The 20967-nt window shown below is 39.3% G+C and overlaps 1 protein-coding gene across 5 annotated transcripts in view; it reads right to left on the reverse strand.

Moving 5' to 3' along the window:
- ELF1 (E74 like ETS transcription factor 1) overlaps positions 1–20967 on the reverse strand; it is a 115120-nt gene that overhangs the window by 4819 nt on the left and 89334 nt on the right. For all 5 annotated transcript variants that reach the window (XM_065533171.2, XM_005585720.5, XM_074021895.1 and 2 more), the window contains exons 3-8: positions 19659–19839; positions 14872–14979; positions 13010–13177; positions 6459–6542; positions 5551–5743; positions 3556–4005 (exon numbers count right to left, since the gene is read on the reverse strand). In XM_065533171.2, coding sequence (XP_065389243.1) covers positions 3556–4005; positions 5551–5743; positions 6459–6542; positions 13010–13177; positions 14872–14979; positions 19659–19839 — 1184 coding nt within the window. The remainder of the gene's footprint in view (positions 1–3555; positions 4006–5550; positions 5744–6458; positions 6543–13009; positions 13178–14871; positions 14980–19658; positions 19840–20967) is intronic.

A 20967-nucleotide genomic window follows, 5' to 3' on the forward strand; every position in this document is an offset into this window, starting at 1 on the left:
ACGAGGTCCGGAGTTCAAGACCAGCCTGGCTAACATGATGAAACCCCATCTCTACTAAAAATACAAACATTAGCTGGGCATGGTGGCGCGTGCCTATAATCCCAGCTACTCGAGAGGCTGAAGCAGGAGTATTGCTTGAACTGGGACCTGGGAGGCGAAGGTGGCAGTGAGCAAGATCGCGCCACTGCACTCCAGCCTGGGTTACACAGCAAGACTCAGTTTCAAAAAAAAAAAAAGTCCTTTTCTTTTAGACATCTGACTGCCATCCGTCACAAAATACATATACTTATCTATACTATCTACAATGCAAATATATTGGCTTATTGGAACAAATTCTAAAACAATTTTCAATAATACAAATTCAGAGATTAAATAAAATATTATGAAGTATTTGCTAACCACAGAATTTTAAAATTACTTTTTTCTTAGTTAATGATTAAACTGTCTGGTTATATTATGTAGTACAGATTCTGTTATAGCTGACTACTTTTAAAAAATCTCCTAAGCTGCTTGTAAACAACTGGAAAAATATTGGTAATTTACAATTTACCAAAATTTCTGAAACTAACACAGACCATACAACATTTAGCTTTTGTTGAGGATCTACTCAGGTGTCATAGATGCATGCAATCACATGAAATAAAAATAAATGAGTGAAGGACAAAATTAAGATGTTGCTGCTTTACTGTAAATAACTGACAATTCCTGTGATTTATGTAAATCAGTAGGCAGTGTAGCAAGTCATTAACTTCACTGCTTGCAGCTAAACAACTTACATTAAAATACTATCTCACCATCTACTAGATGTGACCAAGTTCCCTGGTCTCTCCTTGCTTCAGTTTCCACATTTATAAAACGGGGATATTATCTATTCTTCACTGAGCTATGAGGATTCTATACCTCACTATACGTAAAGTGTATGAAATACAAAGATTGCTCTATAAGTGTCAGCTCTTGTTGTTATATTAATAATTTATCTAATTATATATATAATCATATATATTCCATCTTCTCTCAACCACAGGGAAAAAAGTTAAAAGCCTCTGATTTTATTAATAAGTCATCAAAAATCAAGAAAGATATAGCAAAGAGAAAAAAGAGTATAAATAAACAGAAAACAAATAATGCAAAATGCTATCAATTTGTGAATTTAGGTGGATAGTAAATACGTGTTCATAGTACTAGCTGAATTTTTCCATACTTTGAAATTTTTCATAGTAAAAGGTTGGGTAATTACAAAAATTCAAACAAAAAAATATAAGAAATAACAAAACCAGAACTTGTCCTAATAAAAAACCATTCTAAGCCAGGTGCAGTGGCTCACACTTATAATCTCAGCACTTCAGGAGGCCGAGGTGGTAGGATTGCTTGGTTGGACTTGGTTCAAGACCAACTTGGGCAACAAAGTAAAACCCCATTTCTACAAAAAATTAAAAAATTAGCTGGACATGCCTGTAGTCCCAGTTATAAGGAAGGCTGAGGTGGGAGGATTGCTTGACTCCTGGCAGAAGGACACAGTGAGCCACAATGGTATCATTACACTCCAGCCTAGGCAACAAAGCTAGCTAGACTTTGTCTCAAAAACAAAAAAACAACAAAACAAAACAAAACAAAAACCTGCTCTAAAATATCTACAATTTAGTATCTTTCAAAGGAAGAGTTTGGGCCGGGCGCGGTGGCTCAAGCCTGTAATCCCAGCACTTTGGGAGGCCGAGACGGGCGGATCACGAGGTCAGGAGATCGAGACCATCCTGGCTAACACAATGAAACCCCGTCTCCACTAAAAATACAAAAAAATTAGCCGGGCGTGGTGGCGGCGCCTGTAGTCCCAGCTACTCGGGAGGCTGAGGCAGGAGAATGGCGGGAACCCGGGAGGCGGAGCTTGCAGTGAGCCGAGATCGCGCCACTGCACTCCAGCCTGGGCCAGCCTGGGCGACAGAGCGAGACTCCGCCTCAAAAAAAAAAAAAAAAAAAAAAAACAAAGGAAGAGTTTTTGTTTTGGTTTTATTCTCACAGTCTGAAAAGAATATTTTGAATACAGGTGCTAAAAAATTCCATGGAATCAGCTGTGGCCATTATAGGTCTCCTATCAACACAAATGCAAACAACAAACAGCCTAGCAACCAATGGGAGGAACCACACACTCCCAACTAGACACCCAGTCATCACGTGTAACCCACAGGGCCTAAGGAAATATAAAACATTAAGGGAAGAATACAGACAGTAAGAGTTAAATAAGCACCCACTAAGCATTCCAAATCTGAAAATCTGAAATCCAAAACATTCCAAAATATGAAACTTTTTGAGTGCCAATATGACGCTCAAAGGAAATGCTCACTGGAGCATTTTGGATCTCAGATTTTTGGATGTGGGATGATGTGCTGGGTAAGTATAATGCAACGATTTAAAATCTGAAACAGTTCAAAATCCAAAATATTCCTGGTCCCAGGCATTTCGGATAAGGGTACTCAAGATATACTCCTTTAAAAACAGTTAAAAGATGTAGCAGCAGCCAATTAAAAATTTAAAGGTCATCTTTGCACTCCTCGCAAATCAACTGAAGATTTAAGAGAATATTTTCACAAGGTCAAACATTTTAAATTGTCTATACAAAGAAGACTGAATCATCGAAGTCTGCCTTGATTCTAGGTAATGTTACCTTACTTCAAGATCAATTGAGCAAAACCTCCACATTTATATTCTGGAATAGAAAAATGTAAGACTGAAGTTTGCTAATAAAAGTAATCAAATAGTAGTTTGTATTGGCTTTGAAAGGGCTGCTAGATTTTATTATAATTCATGTTCTAGAAATTCATGACAGTATAAACAGAAAAATGCTACAAATATCCATATAATTTTCTGCCTTCCTCCCATACCCCCATTCTAAATCAGCTGAAACTAGTCCCAAATTTCTGCTGAAGATCAGTCCAAGGCAGACAGGTTCTCTCAGTCAATTTGTTTAGCATCTTTTCCTGGGGCTCTGAGGCAAATCTGATTTAACCGAAAAGGAAAAAACCAAAAAACAAAACAAACCCTACTTTTCTGACTTCTGCCACTCTAAAGGCCTGAAAAAGAGGATCTTAGATTCTTGGCCTCCCCTCCTATTTGAACTTTAGAATTGTTCCAAGATAGGATCTTCCAAGGAACAACATTTATTGCTTGGAACTCCATGCACACTCAATGTCCTAATATGTCAATTTACGTTGAATTTTTGAAGCTTCTGACTTGGCCTGAATAAAGATTTGAAACCATTCCCTGGATTTTCTCACATCTAGATAACTTCTTATATGGATCAATCCAGTTATACAAAGGTATAGTGAACTGTACTTAAACTGACAGAATGTCAACAATGTCAAAATGTAAATAAAGGGACCAGTGGCATAATTAGAGGACTGACGTAATATATACTGCTCCTGAAAAATCTGGTAACCAAGAGTTCTAGCTTGAAATCTATATACTTTTATTTTCATTTCTGAATCCTGACCCACTTAACAAATAATGTCTCTGGTCAGAAACATATTGAAGTGATAAGCATCAGTAGTTTGGTTTTCTCACCTAATACTCTGAACAGAAGAATTTAATGTTTCATCCTGCATGGTACTGGTTCTAGCTGCTTCTCCCTCTGGGACAGCCTGTACTGGCTGTACTACATGAACAGTCCGGAAGAGCTGGGTAGGATATGGAGACTGCGTGGGCTGCACTGTCCTCAAAACTTCCGACGGCTGTGCAACTTCCACAGGATCTTTGGGTTTTGCAGCTTTAGAATTCCCTGGTTTTAGAACTGTAGTGGCTCCTCCTTTTACCCCTGGACTTGAAGAGACTCTCGACCGGCTGGCTTGATTCCTATTTGAAGTGGCTGATGAAGATAGTGATGGATCTGAAGACTCTATGCTGGAACTTGGATCCTCATCATTTATATATATAAGATCTTTTGGCATTTCTTTAAACTGATACACCAGGCGCTGACCTTCCACTTTTGCCAGAATACCCCTTTGGTAATAGTACCTATTCAAAGCAGACAATTTCATCAATATTTTATTCAATCAAACATCAATTAAAATATTCAACAAAATCAAATTTCCCTAATCATAAACAAAACTTTAAAGTTGAATCAAACTAATGAGAAAAGAATTTCTAAATAAAGGGCAGTTATTTCATATAAGATAAACATACATTTATGCACAGATAGAGATAAGTTCTTATTACCAACTAAATCTAAAACTAATGCTGATTGGGGGACTGTTGATAGAGTATGTGAAATCTTCTGGTCTTTCATTTTTCTTCCTCTCTCTTTCTGCTAATTTATTTACTTATTTATTTAGAGACAGAGTCTTGCTCTGTTGCCCAGGCTGGAGTGCAGTGGCATGATCACAGCTCACTGCAGCCTTGAACTCCTGGCCTTAAGCAATCTTCCCACCTCAGCCTCCCAAGTAGCTGGGACCACAGGCGCATGCTACCACACTCAGCTAATTTTTGCATTTGCAGAGACTGGGTTTTGCCACGTTGCCCAGGCTGGTCTGGAACTCCCAGGCTGAAACGATGCTTCTTTCTCAGCCTCCCAAAATGCTGGGATTATAGAAGTGAGCCACCACACTCGGCCCCTTTCTGACAGCTTGCCAAGATCATCAAAACTACGAAAAGCCTCAATAAATTGTTTCTCCTCTGCAGCTTTCTAGAAATGTTCCTACTAGGCAAACTGTATCAGTTTAAATTTGATTCAGTAAATGTAATTGACTTTTGTGTATAAAACTTAATGATATGCAATAGAAGTGATCCAACTTTTTGTCATCTATTTTAATAAAATCAAGAACCTAAAAAATGTATGTTAAAAAATCCAAAAACTGTAATTAAAGGATTATAGTTTAAGATTGCCAAATTTAATATCTATATCTATCCCCTAAGTCATTCAGATCATTCTTATTTTCAATAAATATGTCTCAAATACATGCATATCTTGAAAAATAAATGACAGAGTCACCACAAAATGAACTAAAAGTGAGCTTAAGAATAAAATGTTACGCTTGTTCAAAGTTCTCATGATGTCTAGTAGTACTCTTGAAGCACTAATTTATTCTACCATAATAACTAACATATCATACCTGCAATTCATGTTTGAGAATGCACCCTCTTTTTTTTTTGAGACAGGGTCTCACTCCGGTTGCCCAAGCTGGAGTTCAGTGGTGCAATCTCGATCACTGCAGCCTCAACCTCCCGGGCTCAGGTGATTCTCCCACCTCAGCCTGCCGAATAGGTGGGACCACAGGAGCACATCACCATGTCTGGCTAATTTTTTGTATTTTTTAAGAGAGACAGGGTTTTGCCATGTTGCCCAGGCTGGTCTTAAACTCCTGAACTCAAGCAATCCACCAGCCTCAGCCTCCCAAAGTGTAGGGATTACAGGCATGAGCTACCGCACCCGACTGAAAATGTACCCTCTTATTATGTACTTGCATTACCACTGTTGGTGCTTTGCTGAATTTAAGCTTGATATTTTTTTTTAGGATTCAGGAAATGATATTCTTAACAATAAAATACCAAAACTTCGCATACCTGAGTGCTCTTCCCATGGTCTCATAATTCATGTCAGGTTTGTTTTTGTGCTTCCCCCACAACCTGGACACTGCTTTAGAATCCACCAATTTAAAAATGCCTTTCTCTCGCTGGGTCCACTTGATGTATTTAGGACAAGTAGCCTTGTCCTGGAGCAGTGCCAGTAAAAACTCCCAAAGATAAATTGTGTTTCCTGAAACAAAAACAATTTCTTTCTAAATGACCAAAATTTCATGTAAAAGACCATCATAAAAGACAACTAAAAGTCTTGGAAGTGCCATTCATATTTATACAAAAACATTACATAATTCAGTTAGTATTGGTGATATAATTTAGTTAGTATGGGTGGTATAATGGTCATACTTTTCAGCATCTATAAAGATCTTTTTATTAGTCCCATATAAAATATGTGAACAAAGCAATCTTGTCATAAGATTTGTGATGAATTAGGAGAAAGTACTTTGAGATAATTTTTTTCTGCCTCTTTGTGAACTCTCTCCTTTCAACAGTTGTTCTCTTTAGATTAGAGCCAGCAGGTCAGCCATAACAGTTTTCTTCAAATTTGGGCAACAGTTATAAAAATGCTTGAATTTCAAGACAACATGTTAAAGGGCCTATGAACTGAAAATCTAACCTGGTTAAATTCTTCCAAGAGTCTCATTATTACATGAAAAGAATAGATTATTTGGACAGGTAAGTGAAAATCACTCAAATGAGTTTCTTGGTCTACTTTATTATCAGTTTTCCTTTAAGAATTTGGCAAATGTATCTAATACGCATGTGGCAGCAATAAGATCCATTGCAGTATATCAAGAGAGCTGGTGGTTTCTAGTTGTAACAGGCAGGCGCTATAAAGCAATCTGAGTGTTACTTGACCTATAAGTATTACACGGAAATTACAGTAGTACCCTTTCCATCTTTGTTTTTCTTCTTTACAGATATGTTTGGCGTAGTGGCTGGGGAATCTGGTCGTGGTGGTTTCGTTTTTCTCCCTGAAATAAAAACAGCTCTGCATAAATATTTGCCTTCAAAAGTGACAAAAAATGGACAATTCAGCTATTTGGTCAAGTGCCAAATGTTTTTATACATGGGTCACATATACTGGTCTCTTAAAATGCTGTTTGCTAAAAGGAAAACAACTTTAATAAAACTTGGACATTAATGCAGGTTAAACCATAAACACACTTATGTAAGAAATGATACCTCTGACACCTCAGTTTATATCTGTAAAAATGAAGTTAATTAAAAATACTATAGCTTGCCTTTGAAGTACCCATACTGGTAGCACTTTCTTAAACTTTCGGAGAATGCTTTTGACATTGGTAGAACATGCGCTCCAAAAATAAGCCACATAGCTCTGTCTGTCTATTGATTATACCAGCTTTTTAAGGTAGGAGAAGTGGATTTTTAGCTTTTTTCTCTATTAAATAATTTCTGTATACAGTTAGTTCTCAAGTATAAGAAACTTCCCAAACTCTAGAAATACAGAAAATATGTGAGGCAAAATTTTGGTGAACCACATAGTTAAATACTATCCTTCTGTGTATTTCTAAAAACATCTCGTTTTTCTGTACCTTTCAATTCACAACAAGCTTAATAGTTATCTTACCCGCCATCAATGTCTAAATAAGTCCATCCCAGTAGTCTCAGAGTGGGGTCGATCAACTATTCTAAAGCCCTATTTGTGATCTTCTTTTGCCAAGTATCTAGAACCACGGCCTAGTAGCACCACTGCCTTGTATTTAGATTTAGATCATGACCATGCTGTCTGAACATACTACCAATCTATAGGTGAGAAACAATGAAGAGTTACTACCTCCTACCCTTGAGGCTGCCACTCTGGTTTGGATTACTGTGGTGAATTCTAAGTAAATACAATATAGGGCAGGACAATAACTTAGAAAAGCAGAATTTTACAGCTAAAAAAAAAATCACAAGGCCAGTGACAATCTATCCCCAGAAACGGAATAGGAAAACGCTTCTGAAGTCATTTGGGTGAATGAGAGGAAGGAAGGAAAGTGTCAAAAAGCCCACTCCTCAGTCTCTAAGATTGCCAAATGTATGCTAGTCAGCCAGGTATCCCGACTTTCATCACCGCAGACGTCTGCAGAGAACCCTTCAGGAGACAGATTCTTCTGGCTGTGTTCATGATAACAAGTATCAGAAGCCAAGACTTCAGTAACTCCCACCTTATTTTATGCTATTAATATATACCAGCTTAAAAAAAATAGATATCATCTTTATTTCCACTACTTTCCTCCACTAGCTTTAGTCACAACAGATGCTGCCAGTAAAAACTCCCAACCCAGTATCCATCCTCTCCAACATCTTCCTAATCATTCAAGGTGGCAATGTACAAAGCTTCAGACGAATTATATCTTGGTTATAGAATTTTTGGTTGACAATGATTTCTTCTCAGCTCTTTGAAAATGTCTAATTCTTCCAGTCTCTCCTGGGAGCTTCTAAACTGCCAATCTAAAAAAAAAAAAAAAATCAGTCCTCTTGAAGTAGTGTAGTTTCTCCCTGGTTTGCTTCTTTTTTTTTTTGGAGCAGGGAGAACTTGAGAGAGGGCTTTGGTGTTCTGCATTTTTACCAACAACGCATTTAGGCCTAGATTTATTGTAGCTGACCCACTCAGGATTTACAATGCTGAGGATTAATGTGATTCTGGAAAATTCTTAGTCACTATCTCTCGAATATTGTCTCTTCCTCACTTTTCATATTCTCTGTTTCTGGAACTTTGATTAAACATGTAGACCTTTTCATTTAGTTCTCCATGTCCGTAACTCTTCCATATTTTTTAATTCACACCAAATCTACTGGAGTTTGCTAATTCTTTCTTAAGCAGTGACTAGTCTATGTTTTAATCCACACATTATGTTTTCAATTTCATTTCACTTTTTTGTTTTTGAGACAGAGTCTCACTCTGTCGCCCAGGCTGGAATGCAGTGGTGCGATCTTGGCTCACTGCAACCTCCGCCTCCTGGGTTCAAGCGATTCTCGTGCCTCAGCCTCCCAAGCAGCTGGGATTACAGGCATGTACCACCATGCCTGGCTAATTTTTTTTTTGTATTGTTAGTAGAGATTGGGTTTCACCATGTTGCTCTCTAATTCCAGACCTCAGGTCATCTGCCCACCTCAGACGCCCAAAGTGCTAGGAATATAGGCATGAGCCACTGAGCATGACCCAATTTCATTTCTTATTTCTATAAATTCCATTTGGTTCTTTATCATACCAATAGTTTTTCAACATTAAGTAGAATATTAGTCTTTTATTTTTTAAGCAGCTTTGTTGAGGTATAACTGACTTATAATAAACTACATATGTTTGGTGTTTATAATTTGACAAGTTGTGACTATGTATACTAAAACCACCACTACATTCAAAACAATGAATATATTCATCACCCCAAAAGTACTTTGTGCCCTTTTGTAATCCTTACATCTCGCCCTTCCTCACCCTGCCCAATCCACAGGCAACCACTCATCTGTTTCCTGTCATTATAGATTAGTTTGTAGTTTCTAGAGCTTTATATAAATATAAAACTGACCCTCAAACAAAACACAGCTTTGAACTGCACAGGTCCACTTATATAGGAATCTTTTTTCAAGAAAAGTTACATCAAGTGTGCCTGTGTCTCCTGCCTCCCCTTCCACTTGCGCTACTCCTGAGACAGCAAGACCAAACTCTTTTTTTCCTCCTCCCTCCTCAGCCTAGCCAACATAAACACAACAAGCATAAAGACCTTTGGCCAGGCAGGGTGGCTCACACCTGTAATCCCAGCATTGTGGAAGGCCAAACCAGGAGGAATGCTTGAGTCTAGAAGTTTAAGACCAAGCTAGGCAACACAGCGAGACCCATCTCTACAAAAATAAAAATAAAAGGTTAGCTGGGTGTGGTGGGGCTCGCCTGTAGTCTCAGCTATTCAGGAGGCTGAGGTGGGAGGATCACTTGTGCCCAGGAGTTCCAAGTTGCACTGAGCTATGATCTTGCCATTGCACTTCAGCCTGGGTGACAGAGCAAGACCCTGCCTCAAAAAAAAAAAAAAAAAAAAAAAAAAGACCTTTATTGATCCACATCTGCTTAATAAATAGTAAATATATTTTCTCTTCTTAATGATTTTCTTTCTTTCTTTTTTTTTTTTTTTGAGACGGAGTTTCACTCTTGTTACCCAGACTGGAGTGCAATGGTGCGATCTTGGCTCACCACAACCTCCATCTCCCAGGTTCAAGCAATTCTCCTGCCTCAGCCTCCCGAGTAGTTGGGATTACAGGCATGTGCCACCAGGCCTGGCTCATTTTGTATTTTTAGTAGAGACGGGGTTTCTGCATGTTGGTCAGGCTGGTCTCAAACTCCCAACCTCAAGTGATCCGCCCACCTTGGCCTCCCAAAGTGCTGGGATTATAGGCATGAGCCACCACGCCCGGCCTATGATTTTCTTAATATTACATTTTCTCTTCCCTAACTTACTTTATTGTAAGAATACAGTATTTAATACATATAACATATAAAATATGTGTTAACTGACTGTTACCAATAAGGCTTCCAGTTTCCAGTCAACAGTTGGTTATTAGTAGTTAACTTTTTGGGGAGTCAAAAGTTTTACATGGATTTTTGGCTGCAGAGGTTGACACCCCTAACCCCCACATTGTTTGGGGGTAAACTGTAGAAGCATATTTTTTCTTCTGGCTTCCTTCTCCTAGCACAATTATTTTGAGAGAACGAGACTCCATCTCAAAAAAAAAAAAAAAAACAGACACACAAATGTTCTTAACAGCATTATTTGTAGCTGCCCCAAATTGGAAACAACCCAAATCCCATTAACTGCTGATTGGGTAAACAAATACTACATATTTAAGAAAAATTTGTATATAAATGGCCGGGCATGGTGGCTCATCCATGTAATCCCAGCACTTGGGAGGTCGAGGCGGTGGATCACTTGAGGTCAGGAGTTCAAGACCAGCCTGGCCAACATGGTGAAACCTCGTCTCTACTAAAAATACAAAAATTAACCAGGTGTGGTGGCGCATGCCTTTAATCCCATTACCTGGGAGGCAGAGACAGGAGAATCACCTGAACCCAAGAGGTGGAAGATGCAGTGAGTTGAGATCAGCCATTTATGTACAAATTTTTCTATAAACACCGTGAATCCTGGGTCTGTCTTAACCTGGGTTTACAACTAGATTTTAAACTACCACTGACATTAGGAATTGCCAGCCACGCAATTAACAAAGACGTAGCCCCAGGGCTGTAACAACTATGAGGCAACAGGCAGAAGCTCTTACAGAATTGCTCAGGTGGGTTATACATTCAACCCAGGCCATACGAGATTTCCTCAGATAAAGCCCTGTTGAAGGTGAACTCACATTTTGGTATCACAGAATACATGAGGAAGACACTTTCTCATGAGTGAGAAGCAGCAGACATAGGAAACCCTAGGATTAGTTCTCTAAGAATCACACATAATAGGATCATTAAATAGAAACTTTACATAGTATGATTAGAGTTTTTAAAGCAAAAGAAAAAAAAAGTGTCAAAGAATAAGGCTATTAAAAAAGACTAGGTGGGAACTTCCTCTTCTAGTCAAGATGGAATAACACAACATGGATTTATCTTCCCACCTGAAACAATTAAAAACACAGAAAAAATGTATGAAACAATGATATGGAAGAAATTGGACATTGATCAACAAAAGTCAGTGATCCCCAAGAGACAGGAAATAAATGAGGCAAGTCCTATGATTGCCCCACCTTAATACATGAAGAAAAAATTTTTTGGAAAGTAATGTTTCTGAAAATATTCTGAAAAATATTTAATGTACACTTAACATGTGATCCAGCCATTCCACTACTAAGTATTTACCCAAAAGAAATTAAACCAGAATTTCTCTACTCAGAGGTCTGGCTGAATGGGACCCAAGCTTCCTTGACATCCGTCTGCGCCAATGGGTGGATTTTTTTCCCCCAAGAGGGTATATCCCTTCAAGGGTCCCAGTTGCATGCGGAGGTCTCTGTCCAATACCCCATCTTGCACAGTCCAACATAGAAACCTAAGCTTCTGCCTCAACATAAGCAATAAAACCAAAACCCCTTGGCATATCCTTCTCAGCCCTTCTGAGCTGCTGCAGTGTCGGCTCCTGTTAACTATTTTTATTTTCCTCTTCATTTTTGGCTCTTGGAATTTCCCTGACTTTCACATGAACTTAGGTTACTGGGTGATGCTATTAATCAAGACATTATACTCAAAATACTAAGCAAGCATGCATAGAATCAGAAGGCAATAAAATGGAAAAGGTGTCAGACTTTAGAATGCAAGTGTGGTCTTAATTGGCAAAAAATTAAAAATTCCCATTCAACACATCCTAACATACTCCTCTTCAGTTACTTACCTGCTGATTTCCAACCCATTGTATTTTTTCCAACTGGAGTCTTGTACTGGAATCACCAGTACAGTGATTATACTGGAATCACCGGTACAGACCGGAGGCTTTCAAACAATAACCCCTGGGAAGAAAGCTGACTAGCTCTTACCCAAGGATGAAAGGGTTTAGATAGAAATCTGAGGCTTTAAAAAGTTGGAAAATCCCTTTTCTGTAAGATAGACCAAACATTTTTAAAGTATAAAATAATTTAATTATTATAATTTTTTTTTGAGATGGAGCTTCCCTCTTGTTGCCCAGGTTAGAGTTCAATGGTGTGGTCTCAGCTCACTGCAACCTCCACCTCCTAGGTTCAAGTGATTCTCTTGCCTCAGCTTCCCAAGTAGCTGGGATTACAGGCACCAGCCATCACGCCTGGCTAATTTTTGTATTTTTAGTACAGACGGGGTTTCATCGTATTGGCCAGGCTGGTCTCAAACTCCTGACCTCAGGTTATCCGCCCACCTCCACCTCCCAAAGTGCTGGGATTAAAGGCGTGAGCCACCGTACCTGGCCCAATAATTTAATTTTTTTTTAAAAGAAATGACTCTACTATGAAGGAATACCTCTTTTTCTTATTTATTTTTTATTTTCTTTTATTTTATTTCTTAGAGATAGGTTCTCACTCTGTTGCCCAGGCTAGAGTGCAGTGGCATGATCTTAGCTCTCTGAAACCTGTAACTCCTGAGCTCAAGGGATCCTCCACCTTGGCCTCCCAAGTATCTAGGACTACAGGTGCCCACCATGCCCGGCTAATTCTTAAAATTTTTTGTAGAGACGAGGTCTTGCTTTGTTGCCCAGGCTGGTCTCAAACTCCTGGCCTCAAGCAATCTTCTTGCCTCGGCCTCCTAAAGTGCTGGGATTACAGGCATGAATCTCCGTGCCTGGCCAAGAAATACCTCGTATTTCCATTTTGTGGCTTCAATATTTTTCTTACATAAGTTTTAACTGCTGTAGGGAAGAACTACGTAGAATAAAAACGATCTCTAGATTTTACATCAAGACTTGACTGTGTGCCCTAAATGAAATAACCCACCTACCTTTTTTCCTCTTAGGCTGTTCTGGTGATGAGGCTCCCGGTGAGTCTGCGTATTTTTCTTGCACCTGCTGTGTTTCCATCACTTCAGGAATCCCATCTAATGTGACGGATACATGGGTGACTGGGGCAACAACCATGTCATCTTCAGGTGAACTGAATATATTATTATCTAATGAAAATAAAATCAACTAATTATAGTCCACTGTGTATTATAAGTAAAAAACGATTGACAAAATTTCTTGTTTTTATTATGACTAGAAGATTAAAGTAGAAATAAAATCTTGAAATCTATTCCTGCTTTTAATTTCTTCTTCCCTAAATCAAATACCCTAAACCAGTCCAGGCGCAGCTGAGCTATTTCAATGTCTTTCTTACTTGACTTCCTATCACCAGTGTGTCTCGTTTCTCCTCTTGATTATTCACATTGCTGTGAGAGTTATTTTCTGAAACGTAAGTCTGACCTGACCATACTCCTCTACACAAAAACTTTATACCTGGAAAATTAGGGGAAAAAAAAAAAACCTGACATATCTTTCCATAGTTCATAGGAAAAACAAAAAACAACATAAGCACAACCCATCTCTACAGCATGCCTTACAAAACTTCTGTAATCTAGTTCCAAACCTACCTTTCCTTTTTTTTTTTTTGAGACGGAGTCTCGCTCTGTCGCCCAGGCTGGAGTGCAGTGGCCTGATCTCAGCTCACTGCAAGCTCCGCCTCCCGGGTTCACGCCATTCTCCTGCCTCAGCCTCCTGAGTAGCTGGGACTACAGGCGCCCGCCACCTCGCCCGGCTAGTTTTTTGTAGTTTTAGTAGAGACGGGGTTTCACTGTGTTCACCAGGATGGTCTCGATCTCCTGACCTCGTGATCCACCCGTCTCGGCCTCCCAAAGTGCTGGGATTACAGGCTTGAGCCACCGCGCCCGGCCCCAAACCTACCTTTCCAATCTCATTTCCTACCCACCATGAAGCTTACACTTCAACCACACCAAAACATCTTGATCTCAAAGATTTCATTCATTTTCTTTTAACAGATCTGTGTCCTGTATGTTTACCTCTATTCCCTCCAGCTTGAATGACCGTTCTTGTCTCTTCTACCTATTAAAAGCTTATTGTTTACAGCCCACGTCAGAATACTCCTTTAATGAAGCCAGTCTCTGATATTCTCAGCTAGAATACTCACTGCTTCTACAGCAATTTGCTATCACTCATGGCCTTTATTCTTGGCTTTGTAGTTATTTACATAAGTAACTGTCTTCAAAATTAAACTGTAAGCTTGAGGAAAGGAACAATATCTACTCATTTGTAGCTCATGTTATTGCCTAATTATTGCTGCTGTGAATATAGTAAATATTCAATAAATATTTTGGAATGATTTAGTAATAATTTACTTTATGAATTTGATTGTCAGAAAAGCCCAAAGGAGAATATGAAATTTAAAGCAGATCAATAATGTGGCAGTGAATTTTATGCCATGATGTGTTAGTAAAATTTTCAATAGCTTATTCCCTATTTGCTGATAAATAACTACAGAGATGACTAAATTATAATCATTTGGGCCCTTGATACCCGAATACTCTGATCAATACATTAGGAGAAGAAATTCTGCATGATCTTCTATTTGGTAACTAATAAATTATATATTTTTTATTCCCAAAGGCTTCATTCTCAAATTAAAATGTCACCTTTAACTCTACATTTTTGCAAAGGCATCCCAATTCCTACTATACCTTAAAATGTGATTGTAACAAAAAATATATAACATCATTTCTAATCTCTTGATTTTACTATCTAATAGAGAAAGATGGCAGGAGTGACTTAACGAAGTACATAAACATGAACAATCGTAACCATAACCACTCACTTATTCGTTTTTCATCCAGCATAGGGCCAGGAGAATCCATATTGAGGAGTGCCTCAGCAGCCTCAATAGTTTCAATTGTTTCATCCCCGTCATGACAAGAAGCTTCAACTGCAACACATTTAAAGAGAAAATTAAATTAGCCACAAGACATCTGTTACTCTGAACGTCATACACTGCTTATCTCTAGAACCAGAATACATCATTTAATATTTTAGTTTATATACATATAAACTATAAACACATAAAATTATACTAAACCTGGCCAGGGACAGTGACTCATTCCTGTAATCCTGCACTCTGGGAGGCCAAGGCAAGCAGATTACTTGAGGTCAGGAGTCTGAGACTGGCCAACATGGAGAAACCCCGTTTCTATTAAAAATACAAAAAAATCAGCTGGGTGTGGTGGCATGCACCTGTAGTCCCAACTACTCAGGAGACTGAGACAGGAGAACTGCTTGAACCCAGAAGGTGGAGGTTGCAGTGAGCCGAGACTGAACTACTGCACTCCAGCCTGGGTGACAGAGCGAGACTCTGTTTCCAAAAAAAAAAAAAAAATTAAAAAATCAATAGTTCCTTAATATTAAATAGCCAACCAGCATTCAAAAGTCCAATTGTGTTAAAAAATCATAAATGGTGGTGGCGCAAGGAAAGACAAGACAGTTTTTTTTAAAAAAAAATCAAATTAAGTCTGCATATCGCAATTGACTGATACATTTCTGAGTTGCCATTCATCTGTCCAGCTTTTTTTACTTTGCAATTTATTTGTTGAGAAATCAGGCTGTTTATTCATGTAGAATTTCCCAGTTTGGATTTTGCCAACTATATTCCTATTGTGTAGCTTAACATGTTTTTCTATACCCCCTCTAACTGAGTAGTCATATATGGAGGCTTGATGAAATTCAAGTTTAATTTTTTCTGGCAAGACTAAGAAACAATTTATGTATTTTGATGACAGCTCAAAATATAATCTAAGCCTCAAATTTCATAAAATCATTACATCTTTTTGGTTTTGCTTTTTTTTTTTGAGACAAGGTCTTACCCTGTCTCCCAGGCCAGAGTGCAGTGGCTCAATTATAGCTCACTGCAACCATAAACTCCTAGGCTCAAGTAATCCTAGCACCTCAGCCTCCCAAGTAGCCAGGACTACAGGCTCAGGCCACCATGCCCAGCTAATTTTTAAAATTTTTTGTAGAGACAGGGTCCCGCTATATTGCTCACACTGGCCTTGAATTCCTGGGCTCAAGTGATCCTCCCTCCTCGGCCTCCCAAAGTTCTGGGATTACAGGTGTGAGCCACTGCATCTGGTCAAATTTTTTATTATGAAAATTTTAAACAAAATAAAAAAATTGTGAGTATAGTATATATAATGAATCCCCATGTGCCCATTCCCAGCTTCAACTATTATCACCAAATAGCCAATCTTCTTTCAACCATACCCCACTCACTGCCCCCGAGTCCTTACCCTCTGTACAGGATTATTTTGAAGGAATCTAAGATACCATATTTTATCTCTAAATACCTCAGCATGTGTATCCTAAAGATGTCTAACACAATACTACTATCATATCTTAAATATACTAACAATAATTTTTTTTTTTTTTTTTGAGACAAAGTTTCGCTCTTGTTGCCCAGGCTGGAGTGCAATGGCGTGATCTTGGCTAACCGCAACGTCTGCCTTCCAGATTCAAGAGATTCTCTTGCCTTAGCCTCCGGAGTAGCTGGGATTACAGGCATGCGCCACCATGCCCGGCTAATTCTGTATTTTCAGTAGAGACGGGATTTCTCCATGTTGGTCAGGCGGGTCTCGAACTCTCAACCTCAGGTGATCCACCCGCCTCGGCCTCTCAAAGTGCTGGGATTACAGGTGTCAGCCACCCAGCCCACAGTAATTCTTTAATATCATCTATTACTGGCTGAATGGTATCCCCCAAAATTCTATGTTGACATGCTAACCCACAGTACCTCAGAATGTCTTTAAAGAGATAACTGAGTTAAAATGAGGTTATTAGTGTAGGCCCTAATCCAATATGGTTAGTGTCCCTCTAAGATGAAATATGAACACAGTCAGGTACAAAAGGGAAGACCATGGGAAGACACTGGAAGACAGTCACCTATAAGTCCAGAAAGAAGCCTCAGAAGGAACTAATCCTACCAATACCTTGATCTCAGACTTCTAGCTTCCAGAACTGTGAGAAAATCAATGTCTCATTTGAGCCACCAGTCTGTGGTACTTTCTTATGGCAGTCCTAGCAAACTAACACATCATCTGAAGTGCCACCTAACACATGTAAGAACAAAAATGTCCTATCCTTATTCTTTCTTCCCCTAGAGCTTCTCAAAGGCTACCCATCGTACCCACTGCGGAATAAGGAAGATTACGAGGTTCTTCCCTTTTTTTTTTTTTTTTTGTTTGAGACGGAGTCTCGCTCTGCCGCCCAGGCTGGAGTGCAGTGACTGGATCTCACCTCACTGCAAGCTCCGCCTCCCAGGTTCACGCCATTCTCCTGCCTCAGCTTCCTGAGTAGCTGGGACTACAGGCGTCCGCCACCTCGCCCGGCTAGTTTTTTTTCGTATTTTTTCAGTAGAGACGGGGTTTCACCGTGTTAGCCAGGATGGTCTCGATCTCCTGACCTCGCGATCCGCCCGTCTCGGCCTCCCAAAGTGCTGGGATTACAGGCTTGAGCCACCGCGCCCGGCCGGTTCTTCCCTTTTTTATGACATTGCTCAGAAAAGGATGGAAGAGTTAAAAAGTTTTGGTAAGTTGGGAGGTAAGGGAAAGGGAAGAAAAAACGCAAAGAGAGAATCTGGTTTTCAAGATCTGGCTTGCCTTCTAGACCCACTCCACATCAGTTCTATTTTCTAGGAAAGAACCTGTCTACATCTTGTCATCTGCTGTCTTCAGGTCTAAATGCAAGGGAGTGACGCACTGAAGGGAAGAGGCAATTCCTTCTCTTAAAGATCTAATACCTGCTTTCCTAGATTCAATGTCCTCTCTGAGGGCTAATGCCTTCCCTGATGACTAGAACTAGGAAGAAATACTCCTTCCAGAAAGACAGTGGTCCTCAACTTGCAAAGACTGTAGCCTTACCCTAAGGCTTTAAAAGTTACATCAGAATATACTGCTACACCCCCACTAACTACAAGCCAGATACATGCATAGTGGTGTTTCTTCTGTTACACAAACAGATCAGAGCAATGAATAGAAACTTCTAACCTCATTAGTCTAATTCCCTTACTGGTAAAGGAGAAGTAACTCTAGATTCAACAAAAAACTTTTATTGGTTTGTTCTGAACAAAAAATGTGAATATATGCAAAAAATGCTTTGTAAAAAAAAGACAGTGGTATGGTTTGGATTTGTCCTTGCCCAAATCTCATGTTGAATTTTAAACCCCAATGTTGGAGGAGGAGCCTGGTGGGAGGTGACTGGATCGTGGGGGTGGATTTTCCACTTGCTGTTCTCATGATGGTGAATGAATTCTCATGAGATCTGGTGGTTTCTGCTTTCTGTTCCTCCTGCTCCAGCGATGTAGGATGTGTCTGCTTCCCCTTCGCCTCCCACCATGACTGTAAGCTTCCTGAGGTCTTCCCAGCCATGCTTCCTGTACAGGCTGTACAACCATGAGCCAATTAAACCTCTTTTCTTTATACATATTACCCAGTCTCAGGTAGTTCTTTATAGCAGTGTGAGAAGTGACACAAACAGAGGACAATACAAAGATGAGGTATTGACAACCAATGTTATCAGTGGAGCCCCTCCCCCACCAGATGGATACAGTCATTCTACCTTTCCCCTGATTTAAAATGTTACTGTATCATATGCTAACTTCCTAAATAGATCAGAACTTGCATTTAGACTTACTATTCAGTTCTAAGGCATTGTGCTATATGCTAAGGTAAAGCTGAGAACAAGGCAGCCCCAGTACTTGCCACTATGAAATCTACAGATATACCTTGTCATGCCTATTTCTGATAAACTTTCTTTTACGAATAAAGATGCAAATATTTGCTTCCAAATAGTTTTCTCAAATATCCACAACATCCCTGGCCAAGATATAGGAATGTAAATGAGTAGAAAGAGAAAGCATGTACCAGTTTCTAAGTGATGAAAGTATTATTACTACAATCTCACATTTATGTAGGCTAATCTTCAAGTTTAAAATATCTTGCTAGTTCCGACTGAACCAGAAAAGAAATCTATAAATACCAGGACCTTATCATACATTTGGGTCATGGCCCACCATTACGCTTCCTGTGGCAGTGGTAAGAAAAGAACATTCCTCTCTCTTTCCCTACAAAACAACTCATTTTATTCACAGGAATATGGAGGAAGGCATATAAGAAAGTACTCAGTGAGCTGGGTGGGGTGGTGCATGACTGTTGTCCCAGTTATTCAGGAGGCTGAGGCAGGAGGATCACTTGAGCCCAGGAGTCCAAGTCTAGGCTGGGCAATACAGTAAGACTTCATCTCTTTAAAAAAAAAAAAAAAAAAAAAGGTGCTCAGTGAAGACTTGATGAATTGAGTAGGTTTGGTTCCTTTTACATGCCTCTTATTTTGTCATATTCATCTCAATATATTTAGGAAAGGAGAAATGGGAGATGACAAACAGTACTAAAACCAGCAGATGAAACAGAAAACGTAAATTTCTTCTCCATGTAGGGCTCTAGCTTCTGAAGGTAATACAGTTCAAAACCAAGTTAGGGGCGTTTTATGCCCCACAAAGTCAGGATGAGGACACTGCCTAACGCTGTGCTGCAGCAAGGTCCTACTGGATGGAGACACACGCACCTGTAAGGGTGATGTCATCATCATCATCGTCTATGATTTCCTCTTCAGCAACATCCAGTGAACTCTCAGTAATCATGTCATTGGGCTCTTCCACACAGGCTAGACCGGCATAACTATTGAGAATATCAGCACCAGGAACATGTTCCACAATTACAGCAGGAAAAATAGCTGGATCGCCAAGCTGAGGGGTTAGGAAGAGGTAAATGAAAACAAAGGGTTAACACAGTTTTGCTTTTGTTAAATACTGCTCAAAACTATTTTATACTAGCCATCAATTTAATTTTTAGATTGTTAGGCTGTATCTCTACAATCCTTCTAGGCATTAGGAAATTTCTGTCTATTAAAACCAAATAATGGCATTAAAATTTAAAAATGAAAGCCAGGCGCAGTGACTCACGCCTGTAATCCCAGCACTCTGGGAGGCCGAGGTGGGCAGATGGCGAGGTCAGGACATCAAGACCATCCTGGCTAACATGGTGAAACCCCGTCTCTACTAAAAATACAAAAATTAGCTGGGCCATGGTGGCACACGCCTATAATCCCAGCTACTAGGGAGGCTGAGGCAGGAGAATCACTTGAACCTGGGAGGTGGAGGCTGCAGTGAGCCGAGATTGTGCCACTGCATTCCAGCCTGGGTAACAGAGTGAGACTCCATCTCAAAAATAATAATAATAATAATAATAATACCATTAATGGATATGCATGGACCAAGAAGTGACATAAAAATAAAATGTTAATTAAATAAAATCTCCTGGGTTCAAGCTATCTTCTCAAATGTAAGAAAAAGTTCCTGCTCATAGATAATATAATGCCAGGCACCTTACTATTTTCCTTAAGTAAGTCTGTTATATTCAAAATATTATTTATGATTTCATTACAACTAAGCCTCCATCTTTTAAAATTAATGTTTATTGAACTACGCACTGAGGTTAGACATTACTTCTGTCATAAGAATTTAATTACCCAAATTAAATATATATCATAGGTGCTAAACAGATAATATCCTTGCCTTCGACAATGCTATGTTCTGAAATTTATGGTTAATAATCCTGAAACACATTTGGATCGTTTTATTTCAAAATATTTCTTCCTGTTTCAGAAAAGAGGAAGCTAGCTAGAAAAGTAACTGGCTCTTCAAATAGTAAAACAAATTTTAAAACAGAAACTAGGAGGCTCAAAAATTATACTATAGAAGCCAGGCACGGTGGCATGTGCCTGTAGTCCCAGCTACCTAGAAGGCTGAAACAGGAGGATGGCTTGAGCCCAGGAGTTCAAGGCTATACTGCGCTACAATCACATCTGTGAATAG

This window comes from Macaca fascicularis, chromosome 17 (assembly GCF_037993035.2).
Source record: "Macaca fascicularis isolate 582-1 chromosome 17, T2T-MFA8v1.1".
NCBI lineage: Eukaryota > Metazoa > Chordata > Mammalia > Primates > Cercopithecidae > Macaca > Macaca fascicularis.